The 17,264-nt window shown below is 31.5% G+C and overlaps 1 protein-coding gene and 2 long non-coding RNA genes across 3 annotated transcripts; 2 read left to right on the forward strand and 1 right to left on the reverse strand.

The window, feature by feature from the left end:
• The first annotated feature begins 922 nt into the window (after nt 1-922).
• LOC141705686 (uncharacterized) lies at nt 923-1,987 on the forward strand. The gene is made up of 3 exons (XR_012568450.1): nt 923-1,024; nt 1,376-1,522; nt 1,659-1,987. It is a non-coding gene; the product is annotated as an uncharacterized LOC141705686 (long non-coding RNA).
• Nucleotides 1,988-6,239: 4,252 nt separating this feature from the next.
• LOC141705688 (alcohol dehydrogenase 1-like) lies at nt 6,240-7,233 on the forward strand. Its single transcript, XM_074508576.1, has 3 exons — nt 6,240-6,429; nt 6,580-6,595; nt 6,748-7,233. The coding sequence occupies exons 1-3, from the start codon at nt 6,264-6,266 to the stop codon at nt 7,133-7,135; spliced, it is 570 nt and encodes a 189-aa protein (XP_074364677.1). The 5' UTR covers nt 6,240-6,263; the 3' UTR covers nt 7,136-7,233.
• Nucleotides 7,234-11,412: 4,179 nt separating this feature from the next.
• LOC141705687 (uncharacterized) lies at nt 11,413-12,815 on the reverse strand. Its single transcript, XR_012568451.1, has 3 exons — nt 12,699-12,815; nt 11,903-11,987; nt 11,413-11,723 (listed from the first exon to the last, which is right to left on the reverse strand). It is a non-coding gene; the product is annotated as an uncharacterized LOC141705687 (long non-coding RNA).
• Nucleotides 12,816-17,264: the final 4,449 nt, after the last annotated feature.

Consider the following 17,264-nt stretch of genomic DNA (forward strand, 5'->3'; position numbering starts at 1 on the left):
ATTTATATACATTAAACTAAAATACACATCATGTCTTACATCACATTTCATTTATTTCCTAGTTTTCTGGCCAACCTTGCATCTGCAGAATTCAACAGATAGCCTACCTTAATTCCAGGAGCTGCTGTGGTTTCTTTTGTTCACATGTTTCACCACCTTTTGATTTTACACCAACAGCTAAAATTAGGCTGCTTATTATTATGTCCAGCACACCATAGTTGACTTTCTTTATTATTGTGAGCATACTTAGCTGCTACATGCATGTATATACGTTGTATGCTCCTAACAATCAAGCTATCTTTTGATACCTGCCTCTTATTTCTTGTCTTGATATTACTGCTTCTTTACACCAAGCTATTTATTTTTGACCAAGCTGCTATTCTTTTATTTGTCAACCTTGAATCCAGGATTTGAGGGCATTTGTTTCTTGCTGCTGCATATCTTATTTCATACGGGAGAGTTTGAAAACTCTAACAGTTCTGTCACTATTAAGTCTCAAGTAATATAAGAAAATTAGTGATCACGTAGATCAGATCATTATACAAGGAAGAACATGATACAAAAGTATAAGTACCACTTTAGTCGTATAATAAATCCACTTATCATTTGTAGATAGAGTGTTAATATATAGTTTTACGACATAATTATGACTAATTTGCAAGTGCTCAGTTATTTGGCTAGTATAAATTTTGGATACGTAGAATATATTGTGCTTAAGTTGGCATTTTATCAGATTCCGTCTTCCAAAGTTTTGCCTTCTGAATCACGAGGGGGGGATATTGTAATATAAGTAACAACAATACTATCATCTGAGATGTGGCATCCCAACGGTATCTCTGTAGTCTAGTAGTATTTATATATAGAGGTTTATATATAAGTTTATAAAGTCCGGGAAGAATCTGAAACTAATCCCATCATTGCAGTTTATTCTAATGGAAAGTTTTGTATCTCAATTTTACATCCTCCTGGTGAGGATCCAAATGGTTATGAACTTGCAAGTGAGCACTGGACACCTGTCCATACGGTACGATCTTAGCTTTCTTTTCTGTAACTTTTAGCCTCCACCTAACTTTTGCACTCATCGTTTATGATATATATTGTAACAGTAACGGAACAACTGATTGGGTTTCATTCATTTCAATCTATTTGGATTAGCTTCTTATAGTTTAATCTGGCTGGATTTGTGGAAGTCCCACAAACCTCTAGACTTGTGTGTGTTTCACTATTTGTGTTTCTTAAATGATATTACATCAGAATATATAGTTATTACATCAAAATATATTAATACTAGAGAAACACTCTATGGTAGTATATCTTTTTATTGATATGGGCCCTTAATTTAAATTAGTGGCCGAACTAATATCTTTTGTTGTAGGTGAAGAGGAAAAAGTTGCTCAAACAACAAATTGATATGGATGATGTAGATAAAACTATGGATTAAATAAGCGAGCAAACAGAAAACATGAAACAGATTCAAGAAGTACTAGCCACTCCCATTGGTGCAACAGCTGATTTTGATGAGGTATGTTGTTCACCTATATCACTAATTTTATTTTTTGATTCTTGTAGTCCCAGTTAGAATACATTCTTTTCTGCTTATCAATGTTCCTTTGATTCAGAAAGTATTCTTTTTTCTGAATGTCTTCTTTATGTTGCAGGATGAACTAGAAGCAGAACTTGAAGAAATAGAAAGCGCTGAGTTGGAGGAAGAAATTCTTCAGCCTGTAGGTAAACCACCTCCTATTACTGGAGGTGGTTCTACCTAGTCAGAAGTGTTCTAGCAGCATTCTCGTTCTACTTTGTTTTTCTCAGTACTACAATGTTTAGATTTTGAATTGTAACTTTAACTTGTTTAAACTTCCGCTTTTATTTTAAGGTTGGTAGACAATTAGTGGTATAAGAATGGTAGTATGGTGATGGTGAAGGTAGTGGTAGTATGGGGAAACTGATGTTGTGGTTGGTGGACTGATGTTTATGATTTGTGGATTGTGCCAGTTTTAAGACAATGGTCTTATTTATGGGCATGTTAATTTATAAACAGTTCCTACAATTTTTTTTTGTAAAAGCGTTGCAATAGGTCTTTATAGTGTTGCTAATAATCACTAAAAAGCATTGCTAAAAATACTAAAAAGCATTGCAAAAAATACTAAAAAGCATTGCAAAAAGGTTGCATCGATACCCCATATGTAGGCCTCATTGTGGGGTCCACAAATATTGTACTGATAGCCCAAACCCTACTGTAACACTTTTCAAGACCTATTGCAACCCCATTGGTGTTGCAATAGCACGTTTTTGTAACGGATAACCAAGGGTTGCAATAGGGTGTCACCGGGGTTGCAAAACACTATATTGCAACGCCTAAAATTGCAACCCCCAAAAAGAGTCTCCATAGCCTTTTTTTGGCCTTTAGCAACAATTTTTTGGCCTTTAGTTACGGTTTCTTGGGGTTGCAGAATCCAATCTATGGCGTAGTGCTTTAAAAGATCTACTAATTATTCAAAGGTGCCCAATTAAGCATGATAAGCAAATGACCAACACGGTTCGTTCCTTTTGCTTGTTCTAATAGATCTACTAATGATGATACGAACAGATTCTTTATGAATATCTAATTTCATTTCTTTCTAGTTCCTAAACAAAAATATAATGATATTAACAAAATCAAAGAACTTAAAATAAAATCAAAAACTAAAATGGAAGAAGCTAGGGGGGACAATGCCAAAACCAATTACCACTAAACATCTTTGAATAAAAGTGCAAAATAATTAAACAACCAGTTCACTATAATCAACTGTAAACCATCTAAAATGAAAATAATCAACCAAATCCCCAATTCGACATCTCTAACCAACCAATTGACATTTACAAAAATTAAACACCTGAACTTATATCTAGTTATACTTAACATTTACCCTAATTTAGCATATACAACTTCTAAAAAAAATACAAATAACACAAATTCTAAAAAACAAATCGAAACCCTAATTTCAAAATCAAAATCTAAGAGAGAATAGAAACCCTAAATTCATAAAATAGAAGAGAGAATTACCTTTAACTCGAAACCCTTCAAACCGAAACCCTAATTTCAAAATCAATCTCGAAACCCCAGTTCGAAACCCTGAGAAGAGAACCCTGAAAAGAGAACCCAAAATCAATGTGAGTGAAGAGAAGAGCCTAAGAGAGAAGAGCAAAGATTAAAATGAGCGAAGATTAATATGTGTGTGTGTATTTACAGAGAGAAGAGCTAAGAGAGAGGTGCTCAGTAGAGAGGAGAGATTAATTTAGGTAAGTATGCTCACTAGAGGGAATTTCACTAAGTGAAATTTGGTAGATTGGATTGGGCGGTAATTTTGCCGCTCATCCAATTTTATATTACTAAATATATATTAATAAATATATATTAATATTTTAACTTATTAATTATTCACTTGAAAACATAAAATAATAATTAACTATTTTATCTTCTTTTTGATAAATTATGAAATTTAGTAGAATATTAATTATATTTATAAAATCAATATTTGACTGTTTTGACCGATATAACCGTTTTGACCCTATTTCGGCTGATTCAAATCGAATTTTTCCAACCCGATATATATTTGGGTTGGAAAAAAGTCAACCCAATTAAATCACCACTGTTTTCGTTTACCGAGTTCAATGTTTAAACAATGTTTAAAAACTACAAATTGGTTTGGGTTATAAATTTGAACGATTCGATTTGGGTTGAAATTTTGAAAATCCGAATTAATTGGTTTGGGTTGCTAAAATGGGTCTCACCTGTACGGATACACAATACGTATATTGGACCCACATCATAAATTCAATATCAACGTTAATCGTTATAAAATTTAAATTTTAGGTTTTACGGTTTGGGGTTTGGAATATTATAAAATCTACAAAAATAAATCTTAAAAAATGTGTTTTAAAAATTAACATCATTAAAATTAACATCCATACAGATTCATCTTCAAAAAGTAATTTTAAAAAAATGCAACCTTCCTTTGTAACACTAACTAACTAGTATCCATATAAATTAATAAAAATACCTTGAATATTACAAAATTCAACCAATTATATATAAATAAAAATAATCACATTACTAGAATCATTGACTTTAAAAATATGTAATGATGCATTGTCAAAAAAAAAAATTTAAAAAAATTAAATAGTTAAAAGCCTCATATTTATTTAAATCAAAATTTTAAATGCAACATCATTTTACGGTTTAATCATGCAAAACAGAACACAAGTACTGCTTTGGTACAGTGGTTGGCTCGTTACTTTGTTATAGTGGAGATGCTGGGTTCAATTCCCATTGACTTCTTAATTTTTAAAGTGACAAACAAAGAGTCTGAGGTGGCACAAGTAACCAATAATATGTTGCCACATGTACTATAGTTGATTGTTTAAAATTAAAATCTATTTTTCTAATAAAATTGGATTTTTTATTACTTTTTAAGAATAAATCATTTTTTTAGGAAAATCCTATAAACAGTTTCCATAAAATGGGTTTGGATGATTTTGGATTGAAACTAAGTCAACATCGGGTTAGGAAATCGGGTTAATGGGTCGTCAACAACACAACAAAATCACTGGAAAATTACAGAATCCAGCGAGTCTCATCTTCCTACCTTCGCACAACCACGAATCATGGTATTATACGTATATCAATCCCTCTATCAATTATCTTCAATCCCTCTATCAATCATCTCACTAAACAACCCTCCACCACTCTTTCCCTCCCCCTACACAAAAATCTCCGAAGCACAATACCCACTCTTATCAAAGCAGAATAAGCATAAATTAAAGCAATCTCGAAAAGTTTTTCAGCTATTTTACCAGATTCATTTCAACCACAACAACAAAAGCCGGAAATTCAAAACTTAAAAACAACCATAAAAGCCGGCAAGTCGAGCTCTAAACTCGGCAACACTCAATTTTTAAGCAAATTCAGAAAACAAATAGAAAATTGAAGCTTTTACATACACTCATTTATAAACACATAAAAACACATAAACCCGAAATTTAAAAACAAGTTCTATACCCGGAGAAGAATATATTTGTATTCATATTATGTTTGCAAATATACAAGGTGATTATGGGCCGGATTTGCAGCAGGGCCGGATTTTTAAGCCCAACACAATATGCAAGTGCAGCAACACAATAAACCCAATAATTTTTAAGCCCAATATTTAACAACAGTTATTTAAGCCTAAAGTTAAACTTTGTCCCAAGCCCAATATATTGGCAATGTATTGGATTCATTATAGTGAAGAAAAATAGAAAATTATTAACAATTTTTAAGCCAACTGTTATGACAAAGTGCCACATCAGCAGTATTATTATTTATTAAAAATAATTGCAACACATCCTCATACCTTTAGCAACATAACCACACTTTAATTCTTCACCAACAGTTTTTGGATGTCTAAGCCAACATAAAAATGACAACGTTGTATTAGACAAAATATGCATGGCAAATCCAACAAAAGAAATGGCAACATCAACTTTAAATGTTGTAATAGGCCATTTCTGGTGTAGTGAAGTGTTTTCTAAATTTGGAGATATTGCAACAATTTTAAAAAAATGTTACAGTTGAACACTGAGAATGTGTCAAATTATGTGAAAAATTCGAATTCCCTTGCAACAGTTTTCAAAATACGTTGCCAACTCCAAAAATTTTAGCCCATTAGTTTCGCGGGCTCTCAAACAAAGCGGGCTTTCAAATTTTTTTAACCAAAGCACACAGATATAAGCGGGATAAAATAACACTTTACAAGGATACACTTGAACAAAATAAATACAAAAATATACTAATCAAAACAAGAATTCAGAAAGAGGCGAACACCAAATTACTCTCACAGATTGAAATTGGATGAAGAAGAATCTAGCTCAAGCATTTAAGTTTGAAGATTCAAGATCAACTAAGAAGGCATATTCTTCCCTAAATCGATTATTATGTCAATTGAATTTTAATTATGGTTAATTTGAATTTTTTTGAATCGATTTTGTATTGTGTGTTTGTGTTTGAGATTGTACATCAATTATTCAAGTGGCTTGCTTCGATTATGTGGAATTGTTTAATTTGTCTTGATGCAAATTGTTATGCTGATTAGCAGTTTCGATGAGTTAGGGCACAATGGTTTGAATGTAAACTTAGGTTAGTCCTTCTGCAAATCTGGTTCGTTTTATGGTTTATAAGTTCCAAGATTGTAATCCTTGTGGTAGCAGTAGTAGTTATAAATTAATGGTTTACAGATAAATTAATGATTGCAGCTGCTGTGGCTTGGGAAGCAGGCAGGCCACTGGTAATAGAGGAGGTAGACGTTGCACCACCGAAGAAAATGGAAGTTCGAATCAGGATTCATTTCACGTCTCTTTTCCATTCTGATGTTTACTTCTGGGAGGCCAATGTATATTATATTGATGAACGTGTTCACTGCTAGCCTAAACACTATAGCTAGTCATTATATGTACGCTTTTCCTAAAGGCTAGAGCAGATTTGTTTTCTCTGTTTTTTATCCATTACACTTCCTTTCATTTTTTAATAGGGACATCAACCTCTATTTCCCTGAATATTAGGTCACGAAGAAGGAGGGTATGTTTGAATTTTAATAAGAAAACTTTTAATACAAGAGAATAAATTTATGTTCTACTGACCTAGACTTCTAATTTTACATGTCCTCGACTTTATGGTGTGCATAATTTTATCCTTGAACGAATTTTATTGATTTATATTGTTGGCTCCAGAGTCATAGAGAGTGTTGAAGATGGTGTTACAGCCCTCAAACTCGGAGAAAAAGTGTTACCTCTGTTTACAGGCGAGTGTGGGGAGTGCCGTCATTGTAAATCAAGCGAAAGCAATTTGTGTGATCTGCTAAGGATCAATTTGGACAGAGGTGTGATGCTTAGTGATGGTATGCCAAGGTTTTCGAAAGATGGCAAGCCTATCTATCACTTTGTTGGAACTTTCACCTTCAGTCATTACACTGTTGTTCACTCTGGCTGTGTTGCAGAGATCAACCTGGAAGCTCCGCTTGATAAAGTGTGTGTTCTTAGCTGTGGTATATCCACATGCACAAAAGTGTTTATCTTACCATGTTCTATATATATAATGGGAGCTCAAGTTGCAGCCTGAACTGAGCATGGTTTTGCTAATGCTTTTGTATCATTAATTGTTTAGGAATGGGTGCGGCCCTGAATGTTTCTAATCTGAAAATAGCATTAGTAGTTATTACCAGTGGCCCTTTATAAAGTTTCAATTATTAATGTAGATCAATTAGCTAGCCTTTTCTGTAAATCTTTTTTGGTATACTTATTTTAACATCCAATTTTATCTCTTATTCAATGGCTGACTTTTATTTTGTCATTTAATCTCTAACTTCTGTCGCAACAAGTATCTGTAGTTGTCAATACCTTATAAATTATGCAAATTTTAGTTGAAAGCGTAAGAGCTACTCTGTGTATCTTGCTCTATCTAAAGTTGTCATTTTAATAAGTTTTTCTTTATAATCTTTCTAAATTTAGTGATAGATTCAAGTTAATATCGATCTCAAGTTAATAATCTTTCTAAATTATGCAAATTTAGTGAAGTTTAATTCTCCCTTGAAATGGGCTAAATATGAATGCATCTGAGAAGTGTTGAATGGGCATATCTAATGCTTCTACTTTTCTCCTTTTTTGGAGCATTTAATTTATATATTCTGACTAACTTGTGCTTTTTGTAGGAATTTTATTTGTGCCAGTAGAAATGGCTGAGTAGAACCAACTTCCAACTTTTTATCAGAAATTTTGTACCCAATACAATTTTGGTTCCAGCCTTTCACATGATGTAAAGGGTATCTATGAAAGCTTTTCTACACAGAGAAGCCATTTTTCCTTTGGGAATTATACTGTTGCAGGATTGCAGTACCCCACGGAATGAACATACCCAGCCACCCAGGACCTTCCATTAGCTTATTCTTCATATGTGAAATTTGTTCAAGAACCAGCTGAGAAAGGGATTGCAGGTTTTGCCATCGATTTTCTCATGGATGGAGTCTTTACATTTGTGTCCAAAACTGTTGCTGCTCCAATTGAGCTTGTGAAACTTTTGATCCAGAACCAAGATAAATGCTTCTCATTTAGCGAAGAAGCTAAATGAAGATTACTACTATTAGTTTTGTTAATTAGTTAATTTAGTGTAGTAATTTATCCTTTTGTATTGATGTACATTCTCAATTATATGCATGATTATGTTGGAACAACCTTTTGAATGGTTTTTAATGGTTATAAAATGACATTGATGTTTGGTTTTGTGGCATAAAACATGTCTGGTTTAGTTTATTTATAGTCAAATCCTACTGCTTTTTTTAAAAAATAATGTTGCAATTGTGTCCAAATATGTTGCCATTTACAATTACATCAGCTATAAAATATTGCAATTAGTTCAAAATTGTTACAATATTTTCAAATTTAACCTTAAATTTCATTGCAATTGGACCAATTAATGTTGCCTTAAGGTGGTTATTTAGCTGACAAAAACAGCTATTACAATAATTTTACCGAGTTCCTGTAAAATACATTTTATTGCTGTATATGGTTTATTGCAATAATATTTTATTGTTGTAATATATTGCTTAAGATGTTGCAATAGGACCTCTATTGCATTACCACCGGATGCAACACCAAAATTTTATATATTTGTTGCCATAAATTCTACTGCAACAGAAATAGCCCATAAGGCAATATATTTTTGTGGTTTCCATAGCCATTCTATGGTGTAGTGCCAGCTACAAACCTTCTCCGGGGCACCAGACAACCAGAAAAATAAATCCAATTAACCCCGCTAAAATCTTCACCCTTGCACACGGACTTCACCTGCAGAAAAGACCATTACGAAGAGACCAAAGAAAAGGAAAAATGCAAGCAAAATTCGGTATTTAACCAACCCAACAAACACACGCTACGCCTTAAGTGGACTATTGTAATGCCTAAATGGTGTTACAATAGGTCTGTTGTAACACCAGGGGGCGTTACGTATAAGAGCATTACCATAGACACCCTAATATAACACTTCGCTCATATATTGTAACAGAGAGGAAAATGTTACAATAGACACCTACTATAACACTAACAAGCCCAAATGTAACGCAAAATGAGTAATACAATAGATTGATCAATTGTAACTTATTGTAACAATCTGTTCTATCAATTGTAACACCCATCTTTTTAATTAAGTAATAGTAACATTTGTAATCTAACACTAAAATAAAACACACAATAAACTTTAATAGGCATATATAATATTTAATTTTAAAATTTGAAATACTTGTTCTATTTAAAATCTACAATACATATCCAAAATATTACAAACACCATATAAAATTACAACAATACGATTGATCAATTAACAATACTCCAAGCATATCCAAACTATAACGAAAGTTATTAATACTTTGCAGCTATGTTGATCCCCTTCTTCCCATAACAAATTCTTGGCTTTTGCTTCTCCAAATAATCATTTCTCTCTGCTTCACCACCTTTTCTTATAAATATCTATCCTCGGGAGAAATATTATTCACAACAAAAACATATCAAAGTAGGTTAGGGAGTAATCAGACTAATTGCACATATTTAGTAAGTTAGGAATTAATCAGACTATTTGCGCATACTTGGTAGTATCAAGAACCTGAAGGAGATGGGGGTGGCTCTCTGGTATTGTGCAAAAATGCAACACCTAAAAGCACAGTTCCAAATCCGCAGGGCACTGAAATAATCAAATATACTAAGCATGCAAACTTTAACTATTCACAGGAGATCTGTATCTCCATCATGCATGCACGTGAATCATCAATTAATTGCATAGATATTTGCAAAAAGGAGAACATGATATATTTATATGTATCTCACATGTTCAGTGAAAGCTAATAAAAATGGAGAATATATCTCCTTCCCATAAGTTCGACGCCACTTAGCTCCCTCACGAAGGGGATCAGTTCTAAGATAATACTTACCTTGTATCAGCAATTATGGATGTGAACTTATAAAAAATATTGTAAATGAAATCATTTACAGCCAATTAAAAGAAAATCATATATATTAGAAGACTACTTCTAGCAAACCAAATGAAATTAGTAGAAAACCCGACATACACGGCTGGGAAAATGTATTGCCCCATAATCAAAAAATTAGAAAGAAAACATCAACCAGAAAAAGACTTACAGTTAACCCAGCGCGCTCGTCAGAAAAAACAAATTGTCTCATTTAGTGTCACTACAACACCTCTACCATCATCTTTAAGTAATCTCCTATAATTTGAGATTGCCACTTCTCCGATTACATAAAGTTATTGCATGAAGATAGCCTAGAGAACAGATACATTAAAGGTTAGAAAGCTTAGTTGAGTTGTTATTCTCACCAATTCCTAACGAAGTTTATTACCCTGCGGAAGTGCAGCAGATTTTTCTTTAGTCAATTTCGAGATACGGGCCCGTACCTATACCAATATAATAAATTTAATATAAAAGTAATCAAATAAGATGAAAAAACTAACCAAAAATAAAGAAATGTAAACTTAATTGGACTACTTGGCAACAAAAAAGTGCCAGCAGCAGCACAGTACAACACATTTTCAAGTCTCTAGCTAGAATATCACTACAAGAAATAAGGCCATTTAGGACGGTTTTTTTTGAACTAAAATCGTCATAATTGAGGCATTTACGACGGAAAAAAATCGTCATTTTTGCTCGAGTAGTAAGTTCAATTTTTCGTCACAAAATAAAATTGCGTCGGAAGTTGGGAAGCAGGGGCCCACATTCTCAATAAAATAATAAATCTACTTACGACGGAATATTCCATCGTAAGTTATCAATATATGACGAATAATAATGTCGTATGTTAGTTACTTATGACGGAAGAAACGTCGTATGTTTTCTTACGAGATCCATCTTTGATAAAATAAAACACAAATTTATGACACAACTATACGTCGTAAATTAGTAACTTACGACGGAATATGTGATAAACAACTGTCATAAGTTTGTATTTCCAGAATAGCCAAATTCTGATTTATCAGTTTCCAGCCATGTTCGGCTTCCAATTTAAATTCTAAATATGTCAAAGTCTAATGCAATCACAAAGTTAACAAAAACTCCCTGGCAAAGTCTAATTTCATTTCCGGTAAGTAATTAAGCAACAATAGCAAAAAATGTGCAAGAACTACAAACATTGGACGAATAGTAAATGATAAAAGCAGAGACATATCTCATATGATTTAGCGAGAAAACCTACATAAAAATTAATCTACTGACATATCTACTTCTGCATAAGCGTTCTTAAGATAGGCTTGCTCGGCTTCCTGAACCTCTTTCTCAGTCTTCCTACATTTCTTACACTTATAGTACACACTCATGAAATAGCTCCATACTTCCTCCTACACTGCTCATAAAGCCCAGTATCAAACACCTTCCATAAACTTTTTTCATTGAGCTCTGACACGGCATGTGGCTGGAACCCATAGTTTTCAATCAACCAGCTCTTCAACAGCATAGTACTAAAATGGACATCGAACCTGATCCCATATATTGTACTTGGAACCTATGAGGTTGGAAGTGACACTTCCCACAAAACTATCATCACCAGGACCTAAAATCCCCTTTGTTGATTGAGCAACTATAAACTCAGATCTTCCATTATGCCTCTTGTGGCGAGCCACTGCAAGTTTTCGATTGTCTTCCATGACCCTCCTGAGATAATCCATTAAAGAGTCAAATACTAACCTTTTCAAGGATTGTGACAGAGTACATGTAATTCTAAGTGCTCCCAAACAACATCTAAATGGTTGATTACATAGAATGACTACTGTGAACTGAATCAAATCATAGGACATATCAAACAAATTTCACCAAGGTCATGTTTATCTTACCTGATTATAATCAGCAGACTGTGAACTTGTTTGCTCTGATTTCCAATATCAACATGTGTGCCAAATTATAACCATTTCTCGGTTCCTATCTATGAGATCACAATGCCTAGTGATAAGGCAGTATTTTTATAATCTCCTCGAAATATACTTGTTCAAGGTATTAGCACAAGTATGATCAAATGAGTACAAATCATAAAATAGCGACTGCTTAGCGAAACATCCATTAATTTAGTGAAGTGTTTGGGAATGAAAGCAAAGTTGGAATGGGAATGAATTCTCAAACTAAGCTGTGTTGCAAGACAATTCTAACTACTATGAGGTACAATCTAAATATTCAAATGGCAAAACAAACATATTGCAACATAACATACTGACAATGGTTATTTTTTACTAATGCTTAATAAATTACAATCCAGGTCACAAACACGAAACATCAACTCAGAAACCTTAATTATTATATAAAAACTAAGTCAAACATCCCAATATAATTAACACTATTATAAGAATCAAATATTTCAAACGCGAAACAAACATTATGCAGCATGACATATTAATTATTGACAATGGTTAGTTGTTAATACTTGTAACAAATTAGAGCAACTACAACCCAACACTATAACGCTATTATAATGTAATTTATAGTGCAAAACCTACTCCAAGGCAACACTAACAAACATGAATAATCAACTAAGAAAACTCAATTACTATACAACATCCCAATACGATTAACAGTATTATAAGAGTTAAACTTGGAGAAAACAAGAAAGTGAAATGTCGTAAAATACGGAAACCTTACATTAGTGTAAACGGTGTACAAACTGCCCCCATGTAGTCCTTCTACACATTTTTTTTTCACAATCACACAAGTTCACCTCCCAATGTCCACTGGCAAAGGCCTGCACAGCAATGTCCTGTAAAACAGGAACAGATGATCAATTTAAATAGCATCAGACCGGATAATTTTATTAATTTATCCAGGTTAAATATAAATGACAAAAAAAAATTATGTTAGAATAATTAATTTATGGTGTATTAGTAAATTTATCAATTATTAATTAGGCGAGATTTGAATGTACTTAACATTTCCACAACAAATCAAATTTAATTAATTCATCAATAATTTCATACAAAAAGATTTAAAAACCTATTGGGAATAGTAGACCAGGAAGAAGCCGGAGCAGACTCAGAATCCGAATAATCCCAAATCTTCAACGAACTCGAGTGCTCTGAATCAGCAGGCTCGATACTTCCTGATCCAAGTATAAATTCAGGTTCATTCATTTGCATACACAGTTAAAGTGAAGTTGGCTTCAAGGCTCTAGGCTTCTTATGAAACTTCTCGGTAGACACCTTTTTAGCGATGGCTACTGGCCCGATATTCAATTCCGTATTTTCCTTATCAGCATTTTTTACATTTTCAACTTTTTTAAGTGCGACAACAGTCTCTTTGTTGTCAGAATTACGATGAATGTGAACTCCGAGAGGCACGATATCGAGGTTTCCATGACAGCCTTCGCTCGAACTGCGAGTATGTTTGAGGTCAGTGAGGGGATTGACATAAAGGGAATTGTATGGAATTTGAGACAGAACCGAGGACTAGAATACGAGATCCATATATTTCATAATAAGGAATTGTATAATAAGGTATAATTGCATTATTGACCAAGTGAAAACATCAACAAATTTTGACTAGAAGGTAAAAATCATAATAACTGAAAATATAATTGTTGTTGGGGATTGTTATTTAGGACTTATACTTTGATATTAAACTTGTGACTAACAATCAGCACCACTGCATTTGTATTAAACTTTCTATTTCATTGTGACAAGCTCAAAATATATATACATAATTTCACATACCTCTGCTTAACAACAACATTTTGACTCTGTAATTGCTGAACTTAATTTTAAATAATTTCACATACATAATTGTTTTGGTTGCACGCACAATGTTGTAATGAAATTCATATGAATGGTGGTATCCTAAATACAAACCAGGCAACTCGCTCATTTATCACAACCACTTTCTTTTATTCATATAAACATACAACACAGAAAAGATGATACTATATATTCGGTTTCCATTAATAATACAATAGGTTTAAAATAGATAATTAGTGATGCCTGCATTTCTTTTGTTGTAACACATCAATGTCCACAAATGCAAATTTATGAGAGTAGAGAACAAATGAGTACAGAGTTGAGAGTACCGGTTGTCCAGTTTCAGTACAGACCAGGAAGATCAGGAGTTTGCTGAGCCTCTTCTTGCAGTTCCTAATTTCAAAAAACAAATGATAAAAATATACTAAATGAACAATAAATAAAACTACTCCAAACAATTATAATATTTGCAAGTTAAAAACAATAACCTGAGGTGTGAGCAATCTAAAGTCATCATCTTATTCCTTAATATTTATCAGCATTTCATCATTTGCCTGTAGCTCTTCTATCCCCTTCTTGGCATCAATAGCTTTAGAATTTTTCTCAATATCAGACCCATATAAATCTGAATCAGAATCGGAACCCTTCTCAACATCAACAATAAAGTATTAAGTACAGAGACAAATTAAGTAACATCAACAATAAACTATTAAGTACAGAGACAAATTAAGTAATTAAGTAATTACAAATTACTGTATATAAATAAAGAAACTTGCCTCTAATTGAACAAAATACAAAGTACCGAGACAAAATACTGATTATTTAATTAAAAAATGAATCAATGATACCTGTTGGATCTTAGAATCTTTGATACTTTAGAAGAAAATCGAACTAGACTTAACAGCGATTAAATCTTTGATATATATAACAGCGGTTGAATCTTCGATATACTTTGCAAGCAACAAGCGATTGAATCGGCGGCCAGAGACTTAAAATTTAGGTCTCAAGCTCTACTCAACCCTATTTTCTATTATGTTCCAATATGGTCGACTTCACATTATTTTCTTTGTTTAATGTTTTAATAAATTATATATAGTAGCTTAAAACCCGCACGGATTACCTAGATTTTTTTTAATATTATAATTTTTTTAAAAAAAGATTAAATTAAATTCTTAATTTTGTTCATTTAAAATTTTAAAAGATATGACTTTATGATAATTATATTAGTAGGCATATATATTCATAACATTTTAGAACATTTAAAAGTATTTAAAATGATAGGGGGAAAATATTGTTATAACGAAAATATTATTTTATTGAGGGTAAAAATATAATATCTCCATGACCTTAAAAGAATATTATTTTAACATGGTGATTACTTAATCGATTAACTATAACTCTATAAAAGATATTTTAAAATTAGGTTAAAACAAAACCAAAATTCTAAAAGTTTTGCCATCTTTAGACAATTTTAAAATTTTAAATAACTAATCTTCGGTAATTAAAGGAGGACATTTTAAAAATAAATGATTAATAACGCTTTTCAGAAAATTATATATAAAATTTTAAAATATGCTCCATCAGTTTAACTTGTACAACTAACTAGTGTTTAATCCTGAATTTGTGTTTTGATTAATTTAAAAATATTTTTCAACGATCCAACCGTATGGATGTCAATAGATATATATACTAGTGATATAACCAAAATTTTGTATCAAAATATTTTTATTTGGTTTGTCATTTTAACGGTCAAGCATCAGTTTGACTAGTACAACTATCTAATGTTTAATCCTGAATTGGTGTTGTGATAATTTTAAAAATATTTTTCAATGATCCAACTAGACGGATGTAAATAAATAAATATATATATTAGTGATATACCCAAAATTTCATATCAAAATAATTTTACTTGGTTTGCCATTTTAACAGTCAAGTATGAGTTTGACTAGTATAGCTAACTAGTGTTTCATCTTGAATTGGTGTTTTGATTATTTAAAAAATATTTTTGAACGATCCAGCTGTATGGATGTAAATATATATATATATATTAGTGATATACCCAAAATTTTATATCAAAATAATTTTATTTGGTTTGCGATGTTAACAGTCAAACATGAGTTTGACTAGTATAACTAACTAGTGTTTAATCCTGAGTTGATGTTTCCATTATTTTAAAAATATTTTTGAACGATCCAACCGTATGGATGTCAATAGATATATATATTAGTTATATAACCAAAATTTTATATCAAAATAATTTTAGTTGGTTTGCTATTTTAACAGTCAAACATGAGTTTGTCTAGTAGAGCTAACTAGTGTTTAATCCTGAATTAGTGTTTCGATTATTTTAAAAATATTTTTGAACGATCCAACCATATGAATGTAAATAGATATATATATATATATATATATATATATATATATATATATTAGTGATATACCCAAAATTTCATATTAAAATAATTATATTTGGTTTTCCATTTTAACAGTCAAACATGAGTTTGACTAGTATAACTAACTAGTGTTTAATCTTGAGTTGATGTTTTGATTATTTTAAAAATAGTTTTGAACGATCCAACCGTATGGATGTCAATAGATATATATATTAGTGATATAACCAAAATTTAATATCAAAATAATTTTAGTTAGTTTGCCATTTTAACAGTCAAGCATTAGTTTGACTAGTACAACTAACTAGTGTTTAATTCTAAATTGGTGTTTCAATTATTCTAAAAATATTTTTGAACAATACAACTATATGGATTTCAATTGATATATATTAGTGATATTACAAAAATTAAATGTCAAAATAATTTTATCTCATTTGCCAATTTACTAGTAAAGCATCAGTTGGACTAGTACTGTTAACTAGTGTTTGTTCCTAAATTGGTGTTACGATTATTTTAAAAATATTTTTGAACGATCCAACCGTATGGATGATTATATATATATATATATTAGTGATATAATCAATGTTTCATATTAAATTATTTTATCAAAATATTTTATTTTTTACTGAAATTCTTGAAATGTCACCCAAACAAATAAATGCTGACATTAATATGGTTGGATCATGAAATAATATTTCTTAAAAATTGAAATTATAAAAAATCATGTGCTAATTTATGACAGAACCCGTCATAAATTATTATTTGCAAAAAAATTGAGAAAAGTCAAATTTACCACCAAAATTTTAGGGAAAAAGTTAAATTTCCATCTTGATTAACTTACGACGAATTTTAATTTCCGTCGTAAATTGGATGTTCAATATTTTCCCCGCCAAAAATTTGGGGAAAAAGTTAAATTTCCCTCTTTGATAACTTACGACGAATTTTAATTTTTGTCGTAAATTTGACGATCCGATTTTTTCCATCGCACATATTTCGTTGTAAATTTTGATTAAATATTTTTTTTTAATTTTAAGTTAAAATTTTAATAAAAATAATTAACTTACGACGAAATGTTTAAATCGTCGCAACTT

The sequence above is a fragment of the Apium graveolens genome, unplaced genomic scaffold (genome assembly GCF_009905375.1).
Source record: "Apium graveolens cultivar Ventura unplaced genomic scaffold, ASM990537v1 ctg9218, whole genome shotgun sequence".
NCBI classification, from domain to species: domain Eukaryota; kingdom Viridiplantae; phylum Streptophyta; class Magnoliopsida; order Apiales; family Apiaceae; genus Apium; species Apium graveolens.